Consider the following 15,501-nt stretch of genomic DNA (forward strand, 5'->3'; position numbering starts at 1 on the left):
ATGTTAAGCAGAAAGGTCTGAAATCTGAACTATCCTCACTTAAAGAAGTTTACTGAAAAGGAATGATTTTGTCTTTAGTGATACCTTTCAAAACGGTGTTTTGTGAAGTGATTAGAGCTGTTACAAACTTGATTTATTCTGCACAGACCCACGGACTGTTGGAAGCATCTTCAAGCCAAAAAGGTTTTGAAAATTTTAGCAGCTAATATAGATTTGAAATTTTAAAGATTTTTATGGGCATCATAAGAATGAGTCTTGGTCTTCTCCATGAGACAATTTGTATTTTCTCCTTTTTTTTTTTTTTAGCAATTGGGCTACATGTTGGTTAAACAATGGAACAAATTTCCAGACTGTTTTACTAGTAAAGTCAGATTTAGAAATATTTAAACAGATGCTTTTGATCTGAGATATCTAGATGTTGGGTTGTACTTCTAGCGTGCTGTGACGGCGCCTCTTGCTGTACTCTAATGCACAGTTTTCTGTCCATTTCCCAGCATTTAGACAGTATATTTTTTCTTGTAGTAGGCCCCTTTTTTATTGCACCGAACTGACTAAGGAAAAACACAATATCCTTGAAAACAAATAGTAGTATTTGAGAACTGTTCCTATTTCTTCTCCCCAAAATGCGTTATACATACACTTTACCAATATGCTTGATATTTCCAATTCTTTGTATTCTGGAATTCTTTGTATTCTCTCTGTTACAGATTGTTGTTCAAGCACTGCAGTGTTCCCATTACTCTATTCTCTGGCAGCTGGTGAAAATCACTGAAGGTTCCCCTTCCAAAGTAAGTAGGCATTTGATCACACAGATTTTACTGAAGAAACACAAGTTGCCTAAGAAGGCATTAGACTTCATTTTTGTAACTCCACCTGCTGTACTGTCATTTCATGTCGTGAAACATACGAAATGTTGGTGATTTGATTTATTCAATATTTCAGGATATATTTACCATCATGCATATGTCTGTATAAGCTATACAAACAGCTAAAGCTTGTCTTTATCAGGGTTTTATACTAGCTGATTTTTACATTTTTGTTGCTGAAGAGAAATGCACTGTACTGTGAGTACAGCAGTTTGCAGGAATTGGATGGATAACTGTTGTTGACAATACTTACCTAATAGTTGTAAGCAATACTGTTGGTCTCTACACCACAGATAGCTTAATATTGATGTGTGTTTACCTTGCTTACCTTTTACTTGCATCTTTTATGGTGCTAAATAGAAATGTAAGGTCACAAGCAGATGATTACTAATAAAAAGTGAGTGCATGCAAGTGTGATGCAGTAAAGACAGTGTTACTTGTGACTTATTCGTTGTACTTTGCTTTTCCAGGACCTTTATCAATCTTCTACCAATCAGAGGCCAACATCCTGTCTTTTTAGGGCTTTTTCAAAAGTAATATATCAAATGAAAATGATACAAAAGCTGAAGTAGTAAGCGTATTTCCCGTTTAGCATCAAAAAGAAAAAAGATGCTGAAGTACTGCTAAGATAAGCTTTTTATGCACATAAAAATGATAAAAAACCAATGTAAATTCGAGTTGTTTTGAATACTGACATGTATTGAGATTTTTAAAAGCTACCAAAAAAAAAAGAATAATTGGTATTCTTTATTCTTGGCTTTCATTTTCATTTTCCCCTCTCAGCTTCTTTAGCTTATTTCTCTTTAGCATGCTGGTAGTATATAATATTATATCCTGAATCCTTCTAACTGAGAAAACTGAATATATCCTGTTTGCTGGGCCCCTTGAGCAGCAATGCACTCTGGGTGCAAATGCCAAGACACAGAATGTTTGATGAGATTCTCATCTCCTTCCACTGCATTTCTCCATTTTTTGGAACTAAATACAGTAAATTGCTGCAGTATAACATAGGTGGTGCAGAGTGATAGCTGTCAGCATTGCTGGAAGAAAGCTTCATGTTCTCTTGTGTCTAAGTTACAGCAGAAGAAACATTCACTCTAAACTACAGCTAGTGGCTAATATATACAGCATCTTTCTGTATAGGACCTGGTCAGAAGCTTTGCATTTTCGTATCAAAGTATAAATGTGGGCTGTTGTTTGCAATATTACCATGATGGTCCAGTTAAACTGGAAGAGAAAATGACCTTTATTTCAGTGTCTTTTTCTTGCAGACAAGCTTAGTGCAATTGTATGGCTTTGCCTACTTTTGCCAAATAGGATACATTTGTATGAGGCATTGTTTTATGTAATGAATGCAGAATAGCCTTGATCTTTCATTATTTCTAGTATTATTCTGATTCATATTAGTCATAGGGTTCATAATGTAGTTCACTGGAATGGAAAGAACCCTGAAAGCTCCATTAAGAATGACCATTTGAAGTACACATCAATTCTGCTTCTGGAATCCCGTATGAAAATCGTAATTACTGTAACCAAGAGAGCTGTTACTAACTTAAGTGTTTGGAGTTTCACCCCAGCCCTTATAAAAGTCATGAGTGTTCTGCATGCTTAGTTCAAGAGTAGCCTGCATTAATGCCCTTTGGCTGTTCATACCTGGCCAGCAGCAACCTCAGCTGTGCTCGTCAAAGAAATGGGATAGAGAGAAATTTGCAAATGTGATGTGGTTTTAGCATTTTGTTCCATGAGAGTTTTTTCTATCAAACTCTCCTTTGTAGTTTGTTCACTGTGAAAAGAAATCTGATCTGCACTATATCTGGCATTTAATCCATTAGGAGATCATTTCACCCATGGTTGTTTTATAAGCTGTGATTTAGGCCTATAAATTAGCAGGCATTAAAGGGAATCACTTCTAAAGTATGATGTATGGGAAGACAAAAGCATTAACACAAGCATCTCAAAATGAAAAGCAGTATATTTCATGAGCATTTTTTTAAATATTCAGGCTTTAACAGGAACATTTCTGGTGCAATATTTTAATATGTAGCTCCATCCAGCTTTCTAGTGTGACTTTGCTGTAGCTGTAAGGATCTAAGGACAAAGGGGGGTGATGGTTTGTAGGCTGAAGTGGTATCTTTCATAGACCAGTGGATATAGCTGTAAAAATTAGAGTGGCTTTTGAACACAGAAGCCTTTCAGGTTTGAAGTAAAAGCAGGAGATGACAAAGAAAAATACAAGCTGAGAACAATTGCTTGGTTTCTGCTTAGATACAGATCAGGTAAACTGTCTCTGAAAGAAAAGGAAAAGGTCATTGGTACCTATAGGGTGGTGGGGCAAGGGAAGGCAAGGTGGTAAGAGAGTAGGAGGGAAATAGGAGCTGGATAGTGGGGAAGAGAAGGAAAATAAAAGATGAAAAGGCTAATGGAGAGAATGGAATTTATAATATGTCATAAAACTCGAGTCCTTGTTTTTCTGCATCCCTTGGATTTGTGAATTTTTGTTCCCAGGCTCGTGTTTAGAAGGTGATTTTTCAGATTTATCTTGAGCACCCAGGCTGAGAGAGCAGGGATGGAGGGATTGATCTGTAAGAAATGTCTGTCTGCTGCCAGCTGGGTCCTGTGTGTGAGTTCATGCTGGCAAATAGTAGCTGCTCTGTTTCACCTAGTTAGTTACCATGTAGGCATTCAATTGCTAAGTACAATATTCAAGGATGTTGTTTCTGTGGGAGGAAGTACTTACTTTGGTTGTAGTGGGCATATATTGGCAAGTTTCACTTTCATCAATTGGTTAAGTTCTGCATCCATGAGGTGTACATTTTATTGCAGGGAGTTTGAGGCAGGTTGCATGCTCCTGGTAAGATTTCTTTGAAAATGAGTTCTGAGAAGAGTTTTAGAACTCAGTTATTCTTCATCTTTGTGTTCAGATGGCTCTTCCAAAAATTCAGCTTCTCTGCTGGGAGGATTGCCCTTGTTTGGAAACTGTCCTGGGCATTATGCCCAAGCCCAGGCCATGTTTATTGCTTTCTGAGAGATATTTTATATTACAGCTGTTGGGTATGTTTTGGACTGTGGCTGACTACACGAGGCTGGGTGTGTTGGTCTATAGACTTTTCATGTGTGGCAGGGAAAAACTGTTTGTGGTTGAATCAAATTAGGATGAAGTCAGCTCATTGATATATTAACAACACATAATTAACCTGCAGTGAGGGCAACACATCTGCAGGATAAGCATCAGCTGTACCACAGGTAAACCAGAATACTGGACACTTACAATCATAGAACAATGCTCATGTATGCCTACAAATGTCAAACTACTCTCCTGTAACTGTTCACAAGCTACGCTAATCCCCTCCCCAAGACACACACACAGTTTGAAGTTACATGTGGCCACCCCAACTCTCACAGGATATGTGGGGTACAAGCCCATTGCCCTTCTTTTGGGGAGTGTGAGATCCCCTGCTTACATGTGGCTGCTGTTGGACATGTGGGTGCTCAAGCTTCGTGTGTACACACACCCACAGAGCACTCCACAGTCAGATAGGTGCACTTGAGGTGTGGTTCCTGCATGTCCCACCCAAAACTGATAGTGCTGCAGATGGATGCAGGCTGCTTATGGCTTCCAGCAGGGAGAATGTGCCACCAAATTAGGCAGTGGTGGCAGTGGTGGGGTGTCTGACTTGGTTTAACTGCTGCTGTGTTACAGCACACTGTTCCTCTCCGTGATCACAACTGCTTTTATACTTCTTTACAAGGTGACTCTTCCTTTTCTCAAAAGCTTCTTTGTAATCTTCTGGTTACTGTTTAATCCAGTAATTGTAAGCAAATTCAGGTTAACTTTCCTCTTAGCATTATCAGTCTTCAGGCAAACACCCCCTCAGAACAGGTAGGTTTGGGCGTTTTGTTCACAGGCACTGTTGCACTCACGTTCTCATTATAACAACTGTTGTTTATCCAGGCTGTTAACAAGAGGGTGCTCTGCAGATTCCCCCACACTATGTAATATCATTTATAGATTACAATTTATATCATATAACTTAAGGAAGTGTTAACAGCTAAAAATATTTCAAAGACATTTTAATAGAAAGGTGATAATTAACGCTAGGAGCTTAGTCTTGTTCCTGCCATGGGCTACTTAAATTTGAAGATATTATGCTGTACAGCTCAGGAAAGGGCTATTTTTATCCTGGGTCACAGTGTGACCCCATGGTTTTACTCTAACAACCAAGAGGACATAAAATGTTTCCATAGCAGTTTTTCTGCTGAAGCCAGCAGATCAGGTAATCACACCTCAGGCAGGACCTTGGCTGTGTGCCTGAGAATAGTAACAGACTTAAAAATCTAATATTTTCTTTTTCCTTCCCATTTTCCCTTTTAAGAAAAAAAAAAAATTGCCACTCTGTAGTAGTCTGGGGATTCTCCAAATTTAGAAGAGTTCCAGATGGCTCAGCTGCTCTGTTCATTGTGGCTTTCTTTTGCTGTCTGTAACTTCTCAAAATGAATCTTTGTCATGCTATCAGGAGAGAGGATAATAAATAATGTGTACCTCCGTGTTATTCATTCTTTGACAGAAAAATGGGAGCCATACTCATTCACTTTTTAACCTTTATATAGGATTTTTCATAGGTTTTAGTTTCTCTGTTAAATTCATTAACATCTAAATGGAAGATAATTGTGATAGAAAGTAGGAAGTTATAGTGATTGTAATCCCCGTGTTTAAAGGTATAAATCAGATGGTTATGTAGGAGTGAACTGAGAAGCCTGACATCAGTCCTAGGTAAAATCTTGGGCTGGCTGATAGAAAACACAGTTGGTACAAGGCTGAAGGGCAGAGTGAACATGGCCAAGAGATAAGACTGGAAGGAGCAAATGGATCTGTTCTTGAGAAGATTGCACTTTTGCCTGATAGGGAAAGCAGCTGAAATACCAGTTTCTGTAAGACACTAGTATCACATTGCATTTCAGGTGAATATGTGAATTTAATGTAGTTCCTATTCAGTAGCTCAAAGCTGATTAATATACTAGAAAAGCTGTAGGTTGGAAATCATCACCCAATGGGATAGCTCCTGGTGCATTCCAGGAGAGATGGGTTCTCTGCTAAAATCTGATAATTTTTACCAATCATCAAAGGAGGTAAAGTGAAGGCATTTAAAATGCACATTATATAGATTAGTTGGTAAACAAAATACAATTAAAAACCCAAAGAGACATTTTAATGCTGCCAAATGGAAGGCTTGTCTCTGGGAATAAGACGACTGATCAGGTTAAAAATTCTTAGGAATAGGAAGGTGAGGTAGCTCATAGACCTTCAGTGTCTTCATGAGAAAATCACATTCTAGTGAAAATTCTAAGATTTAGAAACACTTTGAGGTGCTTTTGGACGCTTGCAGACCTGCCTTCTGTTGTGAACCAGTACAGGAAGAACATATGGACCACAAAAAGGCTTTTCAGTAAACAAAGAGTAACAAGATCTTATAGTAGGAAGCAATAAGAAAAGCTAAAACTAGAAATAAGACACATGGACTGAACAGCCAGCATAATTAGATATTGGAATTTTTAGCAAGGAAAATGTTATGTGTAGTAACATTTAATAGGTAAAATAAACCTGTTTAGGTTTTTTTAGGTTTAGGTTGGATGTTGTTCTGTAGGGCACACTGTCTTCTGCCTGAAAGCTGGTAGAGGTGTCATGGAGGAAAGTATCTTATATTTTGTTCTGATTTGTTTTCACTAGTTTATTTTGTTATCCATAAAACTTTTTGTTCTGAATGTTACATTTACATTCAAGATAAAATACAGCCAATTTAACTAGTGAATGTTGTTGTTGCTATTATTATTATTATTTATTACAGGGAAACTTTGGGTCATTCCTCTGAAAATTAGTGGCTTGGTTTACTCTGTGCTCTATGGATAGTATGCTTTCTCATGGCTTTTTTTGTTTGGCTAGTTTATAGGATTGAATGTATGAAATTATTACCATCTTGTTATTTTTCTTGTTCCTGTCAACCTTTTATTAATGTTTATGTGTTATCCCTTTTTAATGTTTATTCTAGGAGGACTTATTGGTATTGAGGAAAACTGTGAAATCCTTTCTGGCTGTCTGCCAACAGTGTTTATCAAATGTCAACACTCCAGTCAAAGAACAGGTAAAGGCAATGTCTGTCACATGCTTTTAGGGAAGTGTGAATATTAAACTGTAACTCAAGATGACACTATATCAAACTTAAAGAGTACTGTCTAAATAAAACACTCCATAAGAAGAGCTGTATTAAAAGCACTTTCAAAGCACAGCTAATGTCAAATTCATTTGTGATATAGTAATAAGGATTACCTACATGCTTAGGCTCATGTTCAGCTCTCATAACTTCAGTCATCTAAATTGCCTAAAATAAAAGCCTGTTCCTTTAGACACTGTATTAATTGCTTGTAATAGGCACTTTTAGAGGGTGTCTGAGACCTCAAATGGGCTGAATCTTCCTCTGTATATTTTGGGTTATATTCCCCCTGTTATCGACCAATAGGGGGTCTGGAGTGACTCCTTTCCTGCCAAAGGCAAATGCCTGAAGCCTTAATGGTATTTCATTATTTTATTATCCTAATAATTCAGTCAAATGCAGGGGTGAATACTAATTATTGTATCTCTTTCCCATTGTGGCTAAGGGGAGAAAATTGAGGCTTCTAGCAGGGCAGGTCATACTACTGCATGTTTTCTAGCAGAAAAAAAAGTTAATTCATTTTACAAAAATACTCTAAATAACACCAAGAACGTGGTGTCCTCTCACACTATGCAAAAAATGGTCACTTCACAAATAGCTACATCTCCTTGAGAAATCAGAGTAAAGTATCTATTTAAACAGTGTCTTCGTTATAGAAATATAAAGATCTGGAGGGGGTTTTAGATTCTCGTCAGTATAAGCATAATAGCTTAGGTTGCTGTCCTTCCCTGTTTGGTAGCTGGCTGAAAACTGAAGTGCATGCATCTCTCCGCATGTGTGTGTGCATACACACGTCTGCCAAAAGTATATATGTGAAATGTGATTGCATAATAAGGTACCAGATTTTTTTACGGCTCAGTTTACTTATCCAGTTCTCTGGTTTAGATTTTTGGGAAGCTGTGCGTGCATAGAATGGGAAGCTTCTGCTCTATGCGTTTAGAAATCGAATTAAAAGAAATTAAATTGAAGGACTTGTTGAAATAATTCAGTCTTTGAAAAAGAAATGGCTGTTTTTTGCTGAGATTTTATGGATAGCTGCTGATTTGTATCGAGTCTTTTGACATCTTTTAGTTGTCTACAAATTGCATTTCTGTCAGACCTCCCAGGATTTTGCAAAGACTGTAAATAACTGGCCTGGGGTTTTTGCCTGTGTTTTTTTAGAATGTAATACTTCTTAAGACATCTCTAGGTTTTTTGAAAGGTAGCTCTCCTTGGCATTTACCTGTTCTGCAACTTGATAATATAAATACAAAAGGCTCGTAGATGTTGCTGGTTTATGTATTTTTAAAAGACCCTGATGTGTCATTGTCTTCCAGCCAAGTTAACTTTAGTAATTGGTTTTTAATATTCTGAGTAGTTACTCTTGGTATATTTTATTTATATTATATAATGTGAATATATCATCTACCTTCATGAGAATGCCAACCATTCTAGCTTAAACTAGCACTAATGTCTTTTCTGCATCAACAAATGGTAAATGTTCCTTCCCATTGCTGCAATGGTGGGTTTTTTTGTTCTTGATATACCTTAACATGTTTTTATTCTCTCGTTGCTAAGTAGCCACAATGTTGGGTTTTTCATTGGCAATTTAAACTTTTCTTAGAAGCTCCTTTGCAGTTCACAATTCCGTGGAAGCTTTTAAGCTTCAGCAAGACAAAGCCACAGACAACCACCTAGAGACAGCGAGTGACCCAGTCAGAGTAGGTTGGACTAGAGACTCCAGAGGCCCCTTCCAGCTGACACCTCTATGGTTCCTTAAAAAGTATATTGCTGCAAATGCAGGACTGCTTCTTAATCCTTTTGGTTTACTGGCTTTTTTTCTTTTTTGAGAGTACTGTGTAAATTATATTGTCTCCCTACCATATTTGATTATTAATCTATACATTCTTTCCAGAGAAGATCAATGTATGTATCAAAGAAAGGTCTTTATAGAAACATGACTCAAACATTTCAAAATTCCCTAGACTATTTGAATGACTAGACATAGCTACAATACAGAGACATCTGCATCGGAGCCCACTGCTGTCTTTATATGGGACAGAAATAGTATAAATAATTCAGTGCATTATTCATGTGCTCTATTTTAGAAGTCTACATTAAGATGAGCCTAAATTCTATTGACTGTCAAAGGACTTTAGAGCAGGTGAGATCATCACTGAAATGAATCACGACTTTCTGGATCCAGTATAGAAGAATCCCAAATAGTGGCATCTGTTTCCAAAGCCTAAGCAGAACACAGTTTACAATGAGTCTGTTCTTGTCTGAGTATAGCTCAGGCAGATTTCATAACATGCTCTAAGAAGTGAGTTGTTGCTGTGACGTTCAGCTTTCACAAAGATTTCATTCTGGAAGTTTGTAAAGCAGATTGCTCTCACTCACTACTTTTCCTTAGGCTTGGTTCAAAACGTGTTAAACACACATTTAACTATCTTTTCTGATCAGCTTTTTGTGAAGGGGGAATATGGGACTGAATTAAAGCCTACATTGGATTTCATGACTCTCTCTGAGCTATTCTGCAACCTCTGTTCAGTTGAAAAGGCCTCTGGCCAACCACCTACCTGGGAGTCATGATTGGCACTGCCCTGAGTGAGACTCCTGCAGGCTTCTGGGGAAGAGACAGCCCATCCAGCATCGATCTTCTGGGAGTCTTTTTACACATGCAGACATTGAACCATCCTCTCTTTCTCAGTTTTCAGAACCTGAGGTTAAAGACAGAGAAAATAAGATGATGAAAAAGTACTTTCTGAAAGGTGCTCAGGTGTTGAACATGGTGCAAGTGAATACAGCTGGCTGTGATACTCTGACATAAGCCATTGGGGAAAAACAGTGTTATTCTCATGTATGAGAGCATACAGATAAGCCCTTGAAAGAAATAAAACTGGTATTAGCTGCCTTCTCTCTCCATTCTCAAGTAGCAAGGGTATAACAGTAAGGAGCATAAATCACCAAAAGTTCTGCTGTGGTTGGTTTTTACCTAGATTTGAAAGCTGTGCAGGTTCTTGATTCTTTTTGCAGAGATTTGATGAAATTCTTTGTCTGCAGCTGCTTCTCTGTATTTTCAGGATCTGACGATGACTCAGCTTGGATTTGCCCTCATGATGTTGTTCATTTTTGTGCTTGTTTAACTTGTCTAACTGTTTATCGAAATACATGTTTTTTCTTTACTGCAAATTTGGCTGCAGTTCTTGGATCAGAGGTAGATTTAGAGGTTTTTTTCGTAGAACAGAAATGGAAGTTTAATATGATCAACCTTTGACATGGAAGAGGTAGTTAACCTTACATAGGAATCAAAGACATCAAAATTTAAAGTTATGGGAAGCACATTCACAGCACATGAACAACTGTGATTGAGTACAGTTAAAGACATTCAATAATTGCAGGGCATGTCTGAACATCAGATAAATTATACTTTATTTTTTACTTACTGACTGACACTTCTTTCTGCATTCATTCTCTTTTGCCTTTCAGGCTTTCATGCTGCTCTGTGATCTCTTGATGATATTTAGTCATCAGCTGATGACTGGAGGCCGAGAAGGTCTTCAGCCTTTGGTGTTTAATCCAGATTCAGGCCTCCAGTCAGAACTTCTCAGTTTTGTGATGGACCATGTCTTCATTGACCAAGATGATGAAAACCAGAGCATGGGTATGTTTAGCTTCCATGTTTTCTGCTTTTTTTTGTTATTAACAGACATAGAAGAAAATAGAATTTTCAGATGAGTTTGCTCAAATGTTTTTGGATTATTCCATTTTTATTTTTGGGAGGTGTGAATATGAAATATTCAATATTCAGTACTACTGTGTTAAAGAAGAATAAGTACTTATAAGTTCACTTCATAAAAAAAGATGTTTTCAGAAGGCATGGAACTGGCCTGTAACTACATGCTAGAAATCTGGACAAAATTACTCTTCTTTTATTGTTTTGTATTTTTCTTAACATTTATTTCCAGAACAATACAGACTTATTTCAGCAGCAGATTTCACTTAATATGGATTCAAGGGAAGAAGTATGATGGAACAGTACATAGCAGAGAAATCCTTTTGAGTAACAAAACAGAGTGATAGGATCCTGAAGTCAAACCTTACTAGCAAAGCTCTAGGCAAAGAAGGCCTTAAGAAACTGCAGTTACTGAATAACCACTTCTTCTCCTCCCCCAGAATAATCACATCAAGCTCAGGACATCACTGATTTGGTTGGAGACTAGGAAAGTACTTGGGAAAGTATTGGTTATGCTTGCTTGCTTCCTTGCTCTTTCCTAGGCCTCTGTGCATGGCCACACTTTGAGAGACCAGAGCTTGAGGTGATCCATCTCTACCTCCTCAGAGGATGACGTGATATTTTTGGCTTTCAGTCAGGGAGAGGCAAATTTGTCATTTAAGTCTGGTTTTAAATCACTGCTGGTATGAGTTATAAGTGCCTAAATGCAAGTACAGAGGTATCCAATTTCCAAATCCAAAATAACTTTGGATAGTGATGGATTCTCAGATAGTCAAACTGTGTGAAAGAGCTGCTGAGTACACGCCGTAGTGCTCTTTCCGGCACATCTGAATTTGCGCTGTACTCAGTTATTTGTGTGTCAGCATGACACACGGGCTATTTTAGACAGCAATATGTATAACTAAGGTCTTGGAGAATGTGTTCTGGCCCTAGAGGTGCTTTCAGTTTTCTAGCTTCCTAGCTCCACAGTAGCTGACGTCTTCGTTGAGCATCTCTTTAAGGTTTCCTGGGAAGAACACATTTTGAAGTACACCTTCATCAGAAATCCATGTGCAGTTAATCATACTTTGTGAGTTCAATGTTCACAATAATACATCAAGGATAGATTTTAGGAGAACAGTGTCTAGTTTTTTGCCATTCTTTAACATCCTGTGATTGAACTGGGAAGGCAGCAGAAAAATGGATAAAGATCTATTCCTTTATGCTACTCTGACTCCATGAAGTCAGTCTGGCCATTTATAACTTCTGGTATTCAGAACACATGAGTAGTGATAAAAAATAAATTAAGAAAGGGGGTGGGAGTGTGCAATGAGCTTCAATTCTGTGGGTTAAAGCATCTCAGGATTAAAATGTGCATACAGAGTTACAGTCAACTCCACTGCTCATGAGAGATTTCCTCTGATCACATACGTGACTTAATCCTCCCCTTGCCACAACTCTGTACTTCTTCAAACTGGTTGGAAGATTCCCTCCAAGAATAAGCTCTTCTCAGTACCAGAGTGTTTACTTTAATCACGACTGTTACAGCTGATTTCATTTCCTTATATAAGTTGTGGAATATGTTTTTATTACATATATATTATATTTAACGTTTTTTTGTGTAGTTTCCTTTTCATTCCCAGAGTGGAGTCTTACATGGGGACTTAATACTTGCAACATTGCCATTCAATATTAATGTTTCTTACAACTCAATTTTACTCCCTGTTGTTATTGGTACTTTAGAGTCATTGATTTCATGCAGGCATGCAGTACAAGTATTGCTGCTTCTAATTTTCCTTATGTGAAATATTTATATCTTAGCCATGTTAATGAATTGTTTTTCCCAAGATAACATTGATAATCTTGCTTTAGAATATTGCAGTTTCTTACAAACATGTCATTGTTGTTGCTTCTTTCAGAGGGAGATGAAGAAGATGAAGCTAACAAAATAGAAGCTTTACATAAGAGAAGAAACCTTTTGGCCGCCTTTAGTAAGCTGATAATTTACGACATTGTGGACATGCATGCAGCAGCAGATATCTTCAAACACTATATGAAGGTACAGTTCTGTGTACTCTCCTCTTCCCAACTGAACATAGTCTGTAGTGTCAGGGCCCCTCTTTCTCACCCTTCCAGTGCAGTAGATCGAACACTTTTGAAAGCTTATTCAGCCTTATTTGATTTTTGTAATAGTTTTTCCTTTCTCAGTTAGACCTGCCACTGAGAAGCAGTAAGCTCTGAACTTCCTGTCCTCTGTAGCAGGCGTGCCTGATTAAAGGCAGCACCAAAAGTCAGTCCTACAAGGTTCTGAGTATTTCCGGAGAGGCTCCTCTCTACAAAGAAGTTCTTACTCTGCCTGTCAAATTCAGTCCTAGAATCCTCAATAACAGTTATCTGTTCAGTGTTGTATTTCACTGGCAGTCTCCCAGTCTTGGTGCTTGCCATAAGGAAGCAGGTTGATTTTGTGAGGAAAAAATTGTTTTAAACAGGAAAGCAGTAAAGAAGAAAGAGCTTTATATAGTACTGCTCTAAGTGTATGCATTAACTGCATGTCCTGCCAACTTATGCTGCTTCCACACACTCTTTAGGCCCAATGAAATCTAGTTCAGCTACCACTGCACCCTGAACTTGTGAGCTTACCTGCCAGAAAACGGGCCCATCAGCAGTCCTGACACTGCCAAGCCACACAAAACCTGCCTGTAAGGGATCAGTCATCACAAAGTCGACAATCAAAGAGGAAAAACTGGAAGATAGAGTGGAGAGTAGGTCCTGTACTATAGACAGTGTTTGAGATGTTGATATGAAATAAGAAGGATTTGACTTTAAATCATCATCCTCCTGTTCATTAGGAGCAGCAGTACAATAAAATCCCCAGTGTACACACACATCAGCCATGTCACTGCTCAGGGTTAGTCTTGCTTAGGGATTTTCTTCCAGAATAGGAGTTTCAACCTGAAGCTGTCACAATCCAGGTTCTCCTCTCTCCACACCCCTCCTTCTCTTGAAATTGGGGGTGAGTGAGGCAAATTGAATTTAGATTAGAATATAACCTAGAAGTATCTCTATACAATGAGGGCAAGAGGCATATTTTAGAGGGAATGAAAGTAAATGATTGCAAATGCAAAAATATTAATGAGGCTGAAAGAATACTGTTTGGAAAAGATTATTTTATATTCTCAGCGTGGACGTTTTAATGATTATCCAGGTTTTTCTACCCAGATGGTCAGTACCAAAGGCTGTGGTTTTCAGCAACCATTCTTCTAAGATCAAGAAAACCAGCACTTCATACAGGCTAATTCCTTGCTCAGTTTTCTGGCTTCAGGGGATTTCTTTCTTAGCCATCTAACTCACCTTGCATTGTACATGGAGCTTCACACCTGTGTGCTCTTGTCTGTGCACACCTTCTCAGGAGCACACTTACTTGTGGGTTCAGCATGCTGGTGTTTCTCAGAATCTGGAGCCATGGGTCACTTTCATCAAATACTAGGTTTGGGGTGGGCAATATTCTTTGGTTTGGTTTTCAGCATGTTTTACGCAGATAGTAACAAATAGAGGTGCAGGCTACCAATCAGTTTGAATGTTGATATTGAAACACTGCCTTCCACTCACACAAAAGATCTGGATTTGAGACTAAGGTTTTTAGCAACTGCTGCCTTTTTAAAACAAGAACCACAAGTAATCTTTCTATCAGGAAAATTTAAGGAATTGTGTAAGAAGGTCAATTTAAAGATATGAAGATGTTTTTCCGCCCTGTTTTTTCCTAGTACTACAACGACTATGGAGATATCATTAAGGAAACCCTGAGCAAAACAAGGCAAATTGATAAAATCCAGTGTGCAAAGACACTCATTCTCAGTTTGCAACAGGTAAGAATGTTGATTTTTGTAAGAAATGTCTCACTGCAAAAGAATACTGGACAGGATTTTCTCTGGTGCCATTTACAATTAAGTGAAAATACTACAATTCTGATAAGACATTCTCTTGCTCCTCAGTTCAGGCTGTCACTATTCATTTGTCTCAGTAATCTCTCTCCTTAAGACCACACTGGGAAAGTTTTGGTCAGATTAAAATGGAAGAAAGGGAGAGAAGAGCTTTGTAAGCGGTTTGGTCCAAGCTGAGTCATAGCATTTGCTTACTGGTACCTAGTGAACAAGAAGAATTAGGATGACTTCTTCTTTTAATTAGCTGGAAGTAATGCATCTTCTTTACATTTTGTCTAAACACAGATTGATTTTTCAAACTTCAAGCTAATCAGTTTAAGTCTTCCAATGTTGTTAAACATGTTTTTTCCCTGAAAAATTTGCTTTACATCAACCACAGATTATTGGCTTGATGATGAAATCCATCCTTGTTCTGCCAACAGCCGGAAGTGTGTGCTTCACTAAGTACCATTTAGGCCCTTGAAGTATTAACTATATCCATTACACAGAGAAATCACTTCTGTAAACTAGATGTTTTCAAATCCTTGTGAAGCCTCCCAGAATTCATTCCAGAGTCCTAAGGGATTTTCTGTAGCAATCTGGAAGCTGAGAGATCTCTGTGAAAACATGAGAAAACCAGATGTACTTCCAGAAGAGTCAGCAAGTGTCAAAATAGTTCCTGCCTTTGAAATTAGGAGAGAGGAAGAAGCCAGGTGCCATAGAGCAGTCAGCTTGGTATCATTTCAGGGGGGAAGAAATAATTAGATGAGCTTTTTGCGAATGCCTAAGTGATAGGTAACAGCCAGCAGGACTTT

At 38.0% G+C, this 15,501-nt stretch overlaps 1 protein-coding gene across 2 annotated transcripts in view; it reads left to right on the plus strand.

Annotated features, from left to right (window-relative positions):
- The window catches only part of STAG1 (stromal antigen 1), a 137,435-nt gene that overhangs the window by 106,565 nt on the left and 15,369 nt on the right, over positions 1-15,501 (plus strand). For both annotated transcript variants that reach the window (XM_010012156.1, XM_010012157.1), the window contains exons 22-26: positions 708-788; positions 6,911-7,003; positions 10,541-10,715; positions 12,686-12,825; positions 14,531-14,632. In XM_010012156.1, coding sequence (XP_010010458.1) covers positions 708-788; positions 6,911-7,003; positions 10,541-10,715; positions 12,686-12,825; positions 14,531-14,632 — 591 coding nt within the window. The remainder of the gene's footprint in view (positions 1-707; positions 789-6,910; positions 7,004-10,540; positions 10,716-12,685; positions 12,826-14,530; positions 14,633-15,501) is intronic.

Source organism: Nestor notabilis, unplaced genomic scaffold (genome assembly GCF_000696875.1).
Source record: "Nestor notabilis isolate BGI_N333 unplaced genomic scaffold, ASM69687v1 scaffold14073, whole genome shotgun sequence".
In the NCBI taxonomy this organism is placed as follows: Eukaryota; Metazoa; Chordata; class Aves; order Psittaciformes; family Psittacidae; genus Nestor; species Nestor notabilis.